This window comes from Dysidea avara, chromosome 3 (assembly GCF_963678975.1).
Source record: "Dysidea avara chromosome 3, odDysAvar1.4, whole genome shotgun sequence".
Classification (NCBI taxonomy): Eukaryota; Metazoa; Porifera; class Demospongiae; order Dictyoceratida; family Dysideidae; genus Dysidea; species Dysidea avara.
In genome coordinates, this window is record NC_089274.1 from 35,522,239 (window position 1) to 35,538,050 (window position 15,812).

The window sequence follows — 15,812 nt, forward strand, 5'->3', positions numbered from 1 at the left end:
TGTGTCATATCTCGATGGTCTTTAACTGGATTCCTTTCAAACCACAAAAAGGCACTCCTACGATAGTTACTCCATCTACATAGCAATTTTCAGCTCATTCCTTCAAGCGGTTTACCCTGTGGGCGTGACAGACCTTTGACCTTATTTTACGCAAATAATCGGTCATAACTCCGTGAATTTTCATCGGATTCCTACCAAACTCGGTACTGAGATTCGCCTTAATGAGCCCTTTAAGTGTGCCAAATTTCAGCCCGATTGGAGCACGCATTCGTGTTTTATGGCGGATTTTGCGAAGTGTGCGAAAAGAAAAAAACCCCCAAACTTTGGCTGCTTGTATCTCGGAAATGGCTGAAATGATTTTCTTCAAATTTGGAATGTGGACTCCCCTACCTAGCCGACACTTCTGTAGCAACTTTGGTTTCAATCGGATAAGGAATCATGGAGCTACAAAGGTGTGAAAATTGCGTTTACTTTCTTCCTGTAAATATACTCACGGTGTGGCGCGCCGGCTTCTTGGGCCGCACGACACACTACCGTGTGTCTTGATTTATAACCTGATTGCCATTAGTACTTTTACTTGTGAATATTCATGATCATCTGCACAACCAGTTTATATTTTAAGCTAGAATGAACAAGATATCAGTGCATCTCATATGTCCGGTATTAGGGATAGAACCACTATATAGCTATTTTAAGCTGTGGCAGCATACGTAAGCAAAGTTTGAATATAAAAGCAAGTAGAAGGCCTTGAAAAAGTCCTTATGACTCCTTTTTTTACAAAAGCCCTTGTAACAGAATCAATTCCATAGAAGCTCTTTTATGTGACCAGTAGCTATCCTTTAAAATACTGTGTGTCAGTGAGTCATTGAGTAGTAATCAGCTCTACAGTACATAGGTGGCCCCAATGTTTGGCAGAAGCAAACATCCAAGTTGGTAGAAACATAGGAAAGGAGAACACAATGAATATCCAGTCAAATTACTTATGTCCATGTAACTTTCCAATGTCCTGACAGTATGCCAGTACACGTAGAAAAGTTACTTCACACACTGCGATATACACCAAATTGGTGCTCATATTCTTTTAAGCTGTCAAATTTCAAATATGCATGTTATACGTAAAGAAATTGTATAAACTATGCATGGTCATGCGTATCTCAGGAATGACTGGGATGAATTTTCTCATGATTAGTTTGTAGACTACTTTACTTTGTGAGAATAAATTACTATTTGGAGATAGTAGAGCCTGTTAGCTACCTGCTTCTTTACTATTACATATAATATACATATCTTGTGCCACATGACGCACCAATGTGTGTTTAGATTGTCCAAATTTAAAGGACTGTTTGACACAATAGTTATTGTAATTTACCAAGTGTGAACTGGATTAATGGTTGTCGTCCACTGGAAGTGGGATCAGCATTATTAAGATCAAGTGATGTAGCAGTAGATCCAATGAATACATAGAACACATATCCAGGTGTTGTTATATCCCTAATTTCATAACGAGAATCAGATGGATTATAAAATCCTATAATATCTCCTGATTGAAATTGTATTCTGTTATTACCAGTGAGAGGAATGTTTGCTTTAACAAATTGTGTAGCTGGAGGTCGAGTAATATGACTATCTTGTATCTGAACTTGGTCCTGTCTGGTATACAATGATGGTTGCAATAGTCTCCATACTTGTATATAAGGAAAATTATTCCCACTATCATCAGATGTTATCCTAACTCTGATGTTGGTTATCCTACCATTACAAGTAAAATTGAGACGAGGAACAAGAACTATTCTGTTATTACTAATTTGTAGATTACCACCCATCTGAATATTATCAACATCATCTACACAAGTCTGTCCATCTGTTGAACATAAACACCAGTAATTGTACTGATTGCTTGATTCCTATGCATGTATCATGTACCAATACACAGGTCAATATATCAAGAAAAGCCAATAAAACTGTCATTAACAAACTGCGACTGTATATATGACATTATTATCAATGGCATGTAGTATGTAGTTATATACCACTTTGACACCTCAGATCAAAGGAAACCACAGGGTTATATATCACATATTGCCCTGACCACAGGATGATATCTAGATATTGCCCTGTAGTTAGGGTGATATCATGATATAGCCCTGACCACAACTGCCTTTGATGCTGAGGCAGCTACAAAGCATTAGTTCCCTTTGATTGTTTATATAGAGATGCTTAAAGTTTTGCATTGTGGGTTTGAATTAGAGCTGCTTAAAGTTTTGTATTGTGGGTTTGAGTTAAACATGTTGGTTTAGTTAGGGGGATTGTTGTGAAGCAAAAAGAATTGAGTGAGTCAGCATTGCATAATTCAGTTACTAAGCATCACTAAATAATCATTTTGTAACATGGGGATTGCATTTCTACAGAGTACATTTCAACTGCATGAAAAGATGCCTCAAACAATCACAACCTATATGTCTAAGTGTTTATTTTAGCACCTTAGGTTACTTTATTCATCCACAATGTGGTTATTTGGTTTAAAATGGTATCACTACAACCAGTGAAACCCACAATCATTTCATTTTTGTGCCCACAATTTAAACCCACAATCGATGTTTGCAAACCTCTTTATAAAAGTAATGTAGTGAATGCAGATTTGTCTTCCTTCACCTATTAGGTGAGCATACCAGAGTGGTATATATTACTTATACCATGGCCACTCAGGATTTGCCTGATATATATGCCCGCGCCCTCGGGCCTGTGGCCCTCAGGCTTGGGCATATATATCAGGCAAATCCCTCGTGGCCATGGTATAACTATTAAATAATACTCATGCAGACTAATTTTACACCTTGTTCTAGAGTTCATATATACAGCACTTTATTTGGAACAGAAATGAATATTGGACACCTATATACAGTATATTGTACAGAACTCCCACCTGAACATGTTACACACCACATCAATGCCACCACAACATAGGTGAACTCCATACCACTGTAATGTGAACAATACATATATTAATGTTATCTTGTATACTTACAATAGCTTAAGCATTAATGAAGTAGGGATCCAAGAGATAAAAACTAGTGAAGCAATTAAGAGATATGAATGATGGTACTACAACATAGCCCTATCAAAAAATCCCTACATTGGCATGTTATAACAATCATTTTGTACAGTGCTAAAGTAGGGATTTCTCACAGAGCTATACTTAAGTCTGTAATACTACTATTCATCATCTCTTGTTTCACTGCTATCCCTACTTCATGTTTAAATTAATAATTTATAAATGCACAAAAAATTTTTTTGTTATAGCATATATAACTATGATATACACGTGTAACTGGTCTACTGAACATAGCTATTGTATTAGGGTGACTGCTTTATCAAGTGGGCCTTATAGACACCTGGCCTATGCAATATCTTCAAGGGCATGATTGTCCCATGCCACCTTTTCACCATGCTACATTAATAACCCTTTAAGGACCAAAAATTGTGTGCATAGTCTACCCTGAAAGCCCACACGTTTTATGATTATTGCGCATTTAGTGTTTTAAAAAAATGTAATAAGTTTATAGCATTGACAAAGCCCCTACAAGTGCTCAATTGTATAACAAATTATACTAAAAGACTCGCCTGACAATAATAAACAACATTATCTAACTTACCAAAGCGTAGAACCAATGTCTTAAAAGCACTAAGGTGAGTTTCAAACACCTACACGCGATCGATTTCTTCGTGACACAATCAATAAAAACAGTCCACCATTTTAGTTGTTTTAAACCGCATCACGTGATCTTGTATATCAAATTATTCGCCTCTAAATAGTGAACACTCTGAGCTTTATTAGAAGTTAATACGATGAACACAGCCAAAGTTATGGAGCGATTTCTACAAGGTTAGTTTTATTGTTGTGTAAATATTAAATGTTTGTACTTTGTTAGGAATTTTACACAGGCTTAGTTTTACGTGATAAGTTGGCCTTATATATCAAAAGAATCGCCTATGAATGGCGAGTACAGTGGCCCCTGTTTCGATCTAATAGCTTCATTTGTTGCGGAGTTATAGCTCTTTGTTTACTGCCAATAATCTTGGACGTAATATTACGGCGCTGGTCTTTCGAGCAATACCTACTTTGGACGTAATATTACGGCAGCGGTCCTTAAAGGGTTAAGAGGCGTGGTCAAAAAGTATGGATAGATCATTATGGAATGCATCACTGTGCTCAATCATTATTGGTGCTGTAGGTCATAAAGGGGTGTGATATGCAACTACTAGTATGATATCTACTAGCTAGTACTACCTCTTTCAGCAACGTGAGCACTTCAAATAATTTTCGTGGTATCCAAACATGGAAACTAAATGAACACTACGATATGTTTTATTGCAGAACAGCATGATTGAAGATAAAAGGAAAGGCAAAGCACAGAGAGCAGACACTTGTTGGAACCCTAAAAGGCATATGCCACTAGTAAATTTGTTATTGTGGTGTACCATAGTGGTCATACAATGCATCGTTTAGCCTCTAGCTTTGTGACTGTGATCTAGCAGGCAGGCAGGCAGGCAGGCAGGCAGGCAGGCAGGCAGGCAGGCAGGCAGGCAGGCAGGCAGGCAGGCAGGCAGGCAGGCAGGCAGGCAGGCAGGCAGGCAGGCAGGCAGGCAGGCAGGCAGGCAGGCAGGCAGGCAGGCAGGCAGGCAGGCAGGCAGACAGGCAGGCAGATTAAAAGTTGGGTTTGGGCAGTTTTTAAAATTGATCATTCATTCTTCTGTAAGAGTTTTATTGTTTTTAATGCTATGTCTGCCAATAGCAATACCTACACTCTTCTTTAATAAAGGTGCTTTTTGTCGCATAAGTTGGTTTATCGGGTGCCATTTTGTAGGGCATCCATCATTTTGGGGATCCATACAATACAATACTGCTGCATGTACAATATGTACATCAAAATAATTATAGCAAGTACACAGAAAAATTTGTAATTTTCAACTAGAGTAGGGACCATAGCACATCGATAAAAAGTACTAAAACAAGCTGGAGTAGTACACGATATTAATTCACAGTAAAACAATAAGAAGTGTTATATCCCTACTGTGCTCAAGATACCATAACGGAAATGCACAGTAGGGATATAACACTTCTTATTGTTTTACTGTGAATTAATATTGTGCACTACTCCAGCTTGTTTCAGTACTTTTTATCGATGTGTTATGGTCCCTACTCTAGTTGAAAATTACAAATTTTTCTGTGTACTTGTTTGTTAACTTTTTTTTTGTAAATAATAATTATGACTGGTGAACCCACGCATACTGCATCTGAAATGGTGCAGCATGCCCCAATTATTGTCTGAAAAGAGAAGTATCTATTATGCTTCGTTGTCAGCTATGTTCAACCCATTACGCAATATTTCAAATCAAGAACTGTTCGAAAAGTACCTCTGCAATCCACGCATACCGAAAGAAATGGTGCCGTGCAACCCAGTTATATCACTTATCGCCGGTCTTAAGTTAAGTATCCATTACGCTTTGTTGTCGGCTATGTTCAACCGGTTACACAGCAGTATGAATAAAGGACTGTTTGAAAAGCACCTCTGATATCAAAATAGCCACTATGACAAATACGGACGATTTCTGTTATGAAGGGAAGCCATCACATGCTACCGACACTTTTCGCTGTCAGCAAAGATGAATGGGACACAAAGGAGGACACTGGTAAGTCCATGAAGAATGCATTGTACGTACTGCGATATGCCAAAAGGCATCTGTCGGGCCAAAGCGACGTCAAACAGTGAAAAAATCAAGCCCGTAGCCTTAGCCATTATTGAGTTATGCTTGTCTGAAGGCATCAGTCAGTCAGTTACTTACTTACTCAGTCAGTCAGTAGAAAATTCCATTAAATAAACTATTTTTAAAATTCTGTAGCAACTTGTTGAAAGCGTTTCGGGTCGATCTGAAAGCTTGTTTGGGCTTAGTTTCACCTAACCAATATTGCCTGATCATCGTTAGGGGAAATTGAGGCTGTTTTTTGGGTGATATTATTTCGTGGGTCATACCTACTCCTTTGTGGTCCCTACTATACACTACTATCATAGTGTATGATACAGAATTAAAGTTTAAAAATTATCTCTGCACAGAGATATGTGCTTACAGCACTAGTACTACACAAACTTATTTATCTCTACTCAATTGCAAAATTTTCCGACGATATCCTTATATGTATTTCTTTGTTTACATTTTGCAATAATATAGTTTGTTACTGGAGAATCAGTATATACCACAACAAAGTAAAGAATGGCATCAGAGACATTATAAAGTTAACTGCATGACTAAATGCATGCTCCAACTACATCAATTACTGAAAAGCAGCTTTGCCATTCATGTTCATTTTCAGCTATGTCCCACCTGTTATATACATTATGTATTGAAGAACAGGTCAAGAATCACCTCTGTAATCAGTCCACTAACTATAGAATTACAAACTCTAGTAGAAGCCATAATGTGTTATCTGTGAATCAATACCCACACAGTAGTGGAGAAAGAAATGAGACACAAAGGAGGACAAAGGCAAGTCTATGATGCATGCATTGTACGCAGCTGCTGCAGTTGGCAAAAAGATATACTGCAGTACATATAGTGTACAATGTACACAGCATGTACTTACCTTTGCCCACCATTTCATTTCACTGACAGTGTAAGGTGTCAATTCACGGTAGAATGTGATGGCCTCCCTATTTATGAAAAGTGCTATTGTCCATATTTTCCTTAGTGAGTGAATTGGTTGAAGAGGCACCAAGGGAAGCTCCAGGAATGTTGGTGACAGGTTTCCAAAATTTCTGTTGCATGCACACTTAAATCTAGGGCATGCTCTCCCTGAAAATTACGTATTCTGGATTAAATCTGATAACAATTTGCACCAAAAAGTTTAGACTTATGTTGGGAATTGATTGATATAGACTGCTTATGCTTGCTTCTGCTGATCAAGACACACGGTAGTGTGTCGTGCGGCCCAAGAAGCCGGCGCGTAACACCCGTGAGTATATTGACAGGAAGAAAGAAAGCGTAATTTTCGCACCTCCGTAGCTCTGTGCTTCCTTGATGAAACAAGACGATTTTTTCTGTGGACATGCCCTCCAACTGCAGCACTCCACATTCCAAATTTGAGCGAAATCGCTTCGCGCGTTCCTGAAATATGCGACTTCAAAAATTGGCTCAGTTTCTTCGTTTTTTTTTCCTTCTTCTTATTTTTCTTTTTCTTGTCGCACACTTACAAAAACTGCTATAAAACTCGAACGCCATATCCGATTGCCTTGAAATTTGGTACACAGAAGGGGGATATAAAGGCCCATCTCGGTACCAACTTTGGCTGGAATACGATAAACAGGCGAAGAGTTATGAGCGATTATTCACGAAAAATAACACCAATATGTTGTCACGCCTACAGGGTAAACCGCGTATGGGAAGAAGCTGAAAATCGGTGGGTGAATAGGTTAACTATTGAACCTCAAACCTTTTTTGGTCGGAAAGAAATCGAGCTAAAAAACAGGAAGATACAACGAAAAAACCAACAGTGTGTAACAATTACACAATCAAGATCAGCTAATAAAAAAACGACTGCTTGCCACGCCTACCAGGTAAACCGCTTGGGGTAATGCTTTGAAAATCGTTGTACAGATGGAGTAATCATCTTAGAAAGGCTCATCAATGCTGTAGAAGAATCAGACTTAAAGCCACGGAGTTATAACACGAAATCCAACTTGATGCAGCAAGTGCAAGATCGAGATACTCTAATAGAGCAGCCACCCTGAAGAGAATTCAAGAGATCAGCTAGAAATAAGAAACCTGTATAGAGATCAGCTACACACAAGTCACCCTGTAGAGAGATCAGCTAGAAGAAGTTACCTTGTAGGGAGTTCATGCAACTATGGAAAGAGATAGTTCAGCTAGAAAAAATCACCTTGTAGAGTTCAGCTACAAAGAAACCACCATGTAGAGAGTTCAGCTACAAACAAATCGCCCTGTGGAGAGATCAATAGAAGAAGTTACCTTGCAGAGAGTTCAGCTACAAAGAAACCATCATGTAGACAGTTCAGCTACAAACAAATCTCCCTGTAGAGAGATCAGCTAGAAGAGGTCACCTTGTAGAGAGTTCAGTTACAAAACAACCACCATGCAGAGAGCTCAGCTACAAACTAGTGACCTTGTAGAGACATCAGCTAGAAGAAGTTACCTTGTAGAGAGTTCAGCTACAAAGAAACCATTCTTTAAAGAGCTCAGCTGCAAACAAACCACCTGTACAGAATTCAGTTACAAATAAATCACCCTGTAGAAAGATGAGCTAGAAAAGTTACTTGGAGAGAGTTCAGTTACAAAGAAACCACCATGTAGAGAATTCAGCTACAAACTAGTGACCCTGTAAAGACATCAGCTAGAAGAAGTTACCTTGAGAGAGTTCAGCTACAAAGAAACCATTATTTAAAGAGCTCAGCTGCAAACAAATCACCTATACAGAATTCAGCTACAAACAAATCACCATGTAGAGAGATCAGCTAGAAGAAGTTAACTTGTAGAGAGTTCAGCTACAAAGAAACCATCATTTAGAGAGTTCAGCTTCAAACAAATCACCTGTAGAGAGTTCAGCTACAAACAAATCTCCCTGTAGAGAGATCAGCTAGAAGAAGTTACCTTGTAGATCGTTCAGCTACAAACAAATCACCCTGTAGAGAGATCAGCTAGAAGAAGTTACCTTGTAGAGAGTTCAGCTACAAAGAAACCACCATGTAGAGAGTTCAGCTGCAAAGAAATCACCCTGTATAAAATTCTTCCACGAACAAATTGCCCTGTAGAAATATCAGTTAGAAGAAGTTACCTTGTAGAGAGTTCAGCTACAAAGAAACCATTTTGTAAAGAGCTCAGCTGCAAACAAATCACCTGTACAGAATTCAGCTACGAACAAATCACCCTGTAGAGAGATCAGCTAGAAGAAGTTACCTTGTAGATAGTTCAGCTACAAACAAATCTCCCTGTAGAGAGATCAGCTAGAAGAAATTACCTTGTAGAGAGTTCAGCTACAAAGAAAACACCATGTAGAGAGATCAGCTGCAAAGAAATCACCCTGTAGAAAATTCTGCCAGAATCAAATTGCCCCGTAGAAAGATCAGTTAGAAGAAGTTACCTTGTAGAGAGTTCAGCTGCAAAGAAATTACCCTGTAGAAAATTCTGACAGAAACAAATTGCCCTGTAGAAAGATCAGTTAGAAGAAGTTACCTTGTAGAGAGTTCAGCTACAAAGAAACCATTCTGTAAAGAGCTCAGCTGCAAACAAATCACCTGTACAGAATTCAGCTACAAACAAATCACCCTGCAGAGAGATCAGCTAGAAGAAGTTAACTTGTAGAGAGTTCAGCTACAAAGAAACCATCATTTAGAAAGTTCAGCTACAAACAAATCTCCCTGTAGAGAGATCAGGTAGAAGAAGTTACCTTGTAGAGAGAGAAGCTACAAACAAATCACCCTATTGAAAGATCAGCTAGAAGAAGTCACCTTGTAGAAAGTTCAGTTACAAAGAAACCACCATGTAGAGAGTTCAGCTACAAACTAGCTACCTTGTAGAGACATCAACTAGAAAAGTTACCTTGTGGAGAGTTCAGCTACAAAGAAACCATTCTGTAAAGAGCTCAGCTGCAAACAAATCACCTGTACAGAATTCAGCTACGAACAAATCATCCTGTAGAGAGATCAGCTAGAAGAAGTTACCTTGTAGATAGTTCAGCTACAAACAAATCATCCTGTACAAAGATCAACTAGAAGAAGTCACCTTGTAGAGAGTTCAGCTACAAACAAATCACCCTATAGAGAGATCAGCTAGAAGAAATTACCTTGTAGAGAGTTCAGCTACAAAGAAACCATTCTGTAAAGAGCTCAGCTGCAAACAAATCACCTGTAAAGAATTCAGCTACAAACAAATCACCCTGTAGAGAGATCAGCTAGAAGAAATTACCTTGTAGATAGTTCAGCTACAAAGAAACCATCATGTAGAGAGTTCAGCTGCAAAGAAATCACCCTGTAGAAAATTCTGCCAGAAACAAATTGCCAAGTAGAAAGATCAGTTAGAAGAAGTTACCTTTTAGAGAGTTCAGCTACAAAGAAACCATTCTGTAAAGAGCTCATCTGCAAACAAATCACCTGTACAGAATTCAGCTACAAACAAATCACCTGTAGAGAGTTCAGCTACAAACAAATCTCCCTGTAGAGAGATCAGCTAGAAGAAGTTACCTTGTAGATAGTTCAGCTACAAACAAATCACCCTGTAGAAAGATCAGCTAGAAGAAATTACCTTGTATATAGTTCAGCTACAAACAAATCACCCTGTAGAAAGATCAGTTAGAAGAAGTTACTTTGTAGAGAGTTCAGCTACAAAGAAACCATTCTGTAAAGAGCTCAGCTGCAAACAAATCACCTATACAGAATTCAGCTACAAACAAATCACCCTGTAGAGAGATCAGCTAGAAGAAGTTACCTTGTAGATAGTTCAGCTACAAAAAATCTCCCTGTAGAGAGATCAGCTAGAAGAAATTACCTTGTAGAGAGTTCAGCTACAAAGAAACCATCATGTAGAGAGTTCAGCTGCAAAGAAATCACCACTGCCCAAATTTCAAGGCAATAGCTCTTTCCAATCTGAAGCTATCAATTGTCAAAGTTGGCAAATTGGATGTGTGTGGAAGACCCCTTTTCGCAAATCCGATCACATATGGATTATATATATAATTTGTACATTTACTGATAAAATATTTAAAGTACATCTACTTCATCTTTTCGTCTTCCTGTAGTAAAGAAAAAAAACATAAGTTAAAAAAGTCCCAAAGCTGGCGTGGGGGTATACAAATACAAAAAGAAATGAAATCTAATCCAAAACAGCCAAGCTGTAAAAAAAGTGTGCGGCCCTCAGAAAGGCTATGGTGAAAAAAGATGTGAAATCCAAGGTGGCGGCCAAGAAATGGCTGTGATGGTAGGTTAATGGTAAAAATTTTAATAACGACTATTCAGGTGAATTTTTGTGCCGCTTCACAAAATTTACCTGAATTGTCATTATTAAAAATTTTACCATTAACCTACCATCACAGCCATTTCTTGGCCGCCACCTTGGATTTCACATCTTTTTTCACCATAGCCTTTCTGAGGGCCGCACACTGTTTTTACAGCTTGGCTGTTTTGGATTAGATATACTATTCAGGAGCAACCTAAAGAGTTAAGAGGTGGAGCTATGTGAAGTTTGAAGTATATAACAGGTACGTATATGAATACTATTCTAAGGGTATGGGGGCATGCCCCCCCCCCCCCAGGAATTTTCAGCTCTCAAACACTCTGAGATACAATTTTAACAGTGTCAGTACAAGTAAATTATCTTTTAAAAATACAAAATATGACTGTTCTATCAGAGCACTTGACTGCTCTATTAGAGTATTTTGATCTTTGAGAGCCAATTTTAATTGCTTGAATATAGTTGATCTGTTTCTAGAAACCTCAGAACTCCTTTGGATCTGCCCGTGCAGCACTTCTCGTACAATTCTATGCTTGTAATGCTGTTGAACATAGTTGAAAATGAAGCATACAATGCCACAGTAATGGATAGTTGTTGTGCATGAACAAACAAAACATTAAGTCTGGCACCATTCTTTACTTTGATGCAGTATGCAGTCATAATTATGTTACAAAAAAAGTAAACAAACAAGTACAAGGAAACAGTTAGGGATCATAGAAATAAAAAAGTTAGGTAAACAAGGGGAGTCACCTACACCTGCAGATATACTACTAGACATTAAATCCTTAAATCGTTCATGGGTATAGGTTCACTACTTTTCTTCTACAATCCCTAATCTTTATTTATATATTTTCATTGCTTTACAGATACACATACACAATCACAAGGATGGTGGGATAAAAAAACAACAAGATAACATAATTGGAAAAGTGATCTGAAGGACAAATGGGATTATGGCTATCAATGCCAAAAGCAAAAACTATACTTACTAAACAATATACATTACTAATGATAATTACAAGGGTTGAGAAGTTTAGCTGGCACAAATACAAGGACATGCAAAATGTAAAGTGCAATTACTATTTGAAATTAAATTAGTTAAAAGTTATCCCATAACTAAATAGTTCTTTAACTTTTGTATAATAGTGGTGAAGGAGAATAATATCAATTATTGGCAGAGTATTCCATAATCTGGGAAGCCTATATAAAAAAGTAAGCACATAATTGAGATAAAAATCTTGTGGTGTAGTATGATATTTAGTATTAAAACTGTTGAAAGTAACATACTTAGAAATGATAAAAGTTCATGAGCTCTTGTACTTGTCATACCATATAGCAGGACATTTTCAAATGGCCTTTATTTTCAGATATGTGACCAAGTCTGAGAAAACCGGTCTTATTGCCCATGTCAGCAGATTCGATTTTTCATCCAGGACACACAGCTACATGAATAAACTATCTAATTCCACAATAAAAATCAGCTAGACTTGAGTGGTCTGGTTTTGCTGGCTGCTTTTCCCAAGCCCAGTGGCGATCCGCATGTGCAGTGTTGGGCCTTAATGGAGCTCTAGTCAGCCTGGGGATGACTGTATAAGGCTGTACAGCTCTGTGGTATTGAATAAGTACCTCTGCTGTGAATTTCCTTTCATTTTAGCCAGTTATGAGACCTCAGTGGCCCAAAACTTGGCCTAATTCATCCCTACGCCTTCCTTTTCAAATTTTGAACACCATCTTGCCTGCCTTCCAGGGCCTCCGCCTCCCACCCAATTTGTAGCTTGCCTGATACAGTCAACCTCGGTTTAAAAACTATCTAAAATGGTGGGAAACTTAGTTGTTGGCCACTTGCACTGTGGATGCTCTGGAAGGTAAGGAATTGGTGTAAAACGTGTGACAATTTGGTATACATAGCTTCAACCATTGGCGAGCTACAACACACTAAATACTTAAAACCGGCGTTTCTCAATACTTTTAAATAGGCGATAAGCCTGGTTTTCCCAGACTGGGTCACATTTATTAAAAACGATCTTTTCTTCTCCAAAGACCTGCTCTGTTTTAAAAGTATGACATGATCAAACATTTTGATGTGGACACATAATTGCTAATGTTTTAGCTCAGTATTGATAATTATAATGATCATTACTGCATCAATAGCCAGTAAAAGGATGATCCAAAACCGCCATTGTTGAGAATTGACTCCATTTGTGCAATTCTAGCATAGGAATGATCGAGCTGGTGGCCAATTAGAGACTACCCCAGTCTTCTCTCCAATGTATATTATAGAGATTGCCATCAGTAATTATATATCCACCCCAAAAACACCTTTGCTGTAAAAAAAAGGCGCGTCCAAGAAACTACAAGTACCTGTAATCCAATATAATTAAAAACAGCTCAGTTGTAGGGAAAGACTTCATGAAAGTAAAAATAACTGGTAACTTAAAGAGCTGATATCTGGAGCGGCCAAGAATCAATCTTAATCCAACTACTTATACTAATTTTTTTAATCCGTGCAAAAACACCTAGCATTGGCTATAAAAAAAAGTGCACCCATGAAAGTAACTGGCAATTGAAATAGTTGATATCTGAAGCGGCCAAGAATGAATGCTGATATACAACTAATTGGAATTAACAAAAAGTTTATCATTGAACCTTTATCTTTCAGCTGTGTTCTACATTCACTCTTGCTGCATCATAAATTGATTTCTTTTAACTCTAATTGGCTGGTAATTTGGTTGCTTTTTTTAATATTCAGTGGAAAGAGCAAAAAAAAGGCGGCCAAATTACCAGCCAATTAGAGTTAAAAGAAATCAATTATGATGCAGCAAGAGTGAATGTAGAACACAGCTGAAAGATAAAGGTTCAATGTTAAACTTTTTGTTCATTCCAATTAGTTGTATATCAGCATTCATTCTTGGCCGCTTCAGATATCAGCTATTTCAATTGCCAGTTACTTTCATGGGTGCACTTTTTTTTACAGCCAATGCTAGGTGTTTTTGCACGGATTAAAAAAAATTTGTATAAGTAGTTGGATTAAGATTGATTCTTGGCCGCTCCAGATATCAGTTCTTTAAGTTACCAGTTATTTTTACTTTCATGAAGTCTTTCTCTACAACTGAGCTGTTTTTAATTATATTGGATTACAGATACTTGTAGTTTCTTGGACGCGCCTTTTTTCAGCAAAGGTGTTTTTGGGGTGGATATCACTCATTTTTGTTATAGTGATAGTCTCACTGGGGGAACAACAAAATTGTTAAAATGATAACATTTAGATGACTGATATTTGGAATAATATTATTATCTTGGAGAGTCAAACATGTGCACCTGTCATTGTGTTTGACAAAGGCATGCACATTACAGACATTGTTCACACTGTAAATTTGGAAGTACGAATTTACAGTGTAGAATAGACAGACTGTTCTATTAGAGTATAGATCTACGTTTACTGTGGCATTCATTTACTATTAACAAAATTTTACAATATCTCATCTGTGGTAGATGCTTTAGATTATGCTCATACTTAGCAAGTGTCTAATTAGTTCACAATTACTACACAGCTGGCCATTGACTGTTCTATTAGAGTATATTTATCTTTTTTTTATAATATTATTTACAAAATATATCTGTGGTAAATACTTCAGGCATCTTATGCTCAAACTTAAGCATTAACTGAGTGCCTAATAAATTACTACACAGCTAGCTATGCATAATTTTTACTGAATTCATAATACAGACAATTTATTACACAAGCACTGATGGATGGTAATACGACGCAATGCTTACCAGCAGCTACAGTGACCTTACTTAGTTCACTGAAGCTATATACACATAAGTCTCAGATTACATTTCAAGTGTTTGTGTGTTGTGGCACTGTAGGGAAACACTATGCATCTCTTCGTCTCAATAACTGCATCATCATTATCATATTTAGATCAACTGTTGTAACTGGATTGACAAGGTGTACAGATTTTCTAGTCATATAGAATCAATAAAGAGGGATCAGTAAAGAGGATGGAGGGAAACCAACAAGACATCCGATAACTGAACAATAATTATAGGAGGAACAGTCAAAATGCGCTTAAATAAAACATCTCAATTAATATTCAAAACTCTTTGCTGATACTATAACCATGAACTCTGCTCTGGCAATTATCTTATCATTGCGTAGAACATTATATAATTTGATTCTTAGTGCAGCTATAGAGCCTTAGGCCTCATAGTGCATGGAATAGCAATTTATACTGGCAGATGAAAGAATATCTTGTATACGCAACCTGAAAGCTAAATACATCAGTATAGCCATTATTATCAAGAGTCCATGCAAGCATATAACAAGAGTTCATTTTAATATGGGACTCTAACCAACTTTTGGACAATGTAAATATAGGGCATAAGAGCCGGTACAGTAGATACAACCAGTGCATTGAGATCCTAGCCTTTTTGACTGGAATTAAACTTTCAAACTTGATGAAATGAATTTGGTCACTGAAGGACTAAAAGTTGCAGTGATACTTAATTAAAATTTTCTGAGGGGGTATGCCCCAGAGGCCCAGACTATATATATATATATATATATATAGACCAGTTGACTTAGTCTTAGCTACCACTTTCACCTTACTCTGGTGCCCCTGATGTATCAGTAACATATAATAGAGTAGCTATAAAAAAAGCTAGTTAATGCCATAGGCATAGCTAGGGGCGGCATTTGCCCTACCATCACGCGTTCTATACGACCATGCATATGCATCATCACACAAAAAATTAGCAGCACACAAACAATCCTGTATATAGCTAGGCTATAG

General features: G+C 37.6%; 1 protein-coding gene across 3 annotated transcripts in view; it reads right to left on the bottom strand.

The window, feature by feature from the left end:
- LOC136250835 (uncharacterized) overlaps positions 1-15,812 on the bottom strand; it is an 86,317-nt gene that overhangs the window by 53,865 nt on the left and 16,640 nt on the right. For 2 of the 3 annotated variants that reach the window (XM_066043156.1, XM_066043157.1), the window contains exons 2-3: positions 2,924-2,980; positions 1,370-1,861 (exon numbers count right to left, since the gene is read on the bottom strand). In XM_066043156.1, the coding sequence (XP_065899228.1) occupies positions 1,370-1,861; positions 2,924-2,975 (544 nt within the window). In that variant the 5' untranslated portion in view covers positions 2,976-2,980. The remainder of the gene's footprint in view (positions 1-1,369; positions 1,862-2,923; positions 2,981-15,812) is intronic. The other variant, XM_066043159.1, reaches the window with a different exon arrangement.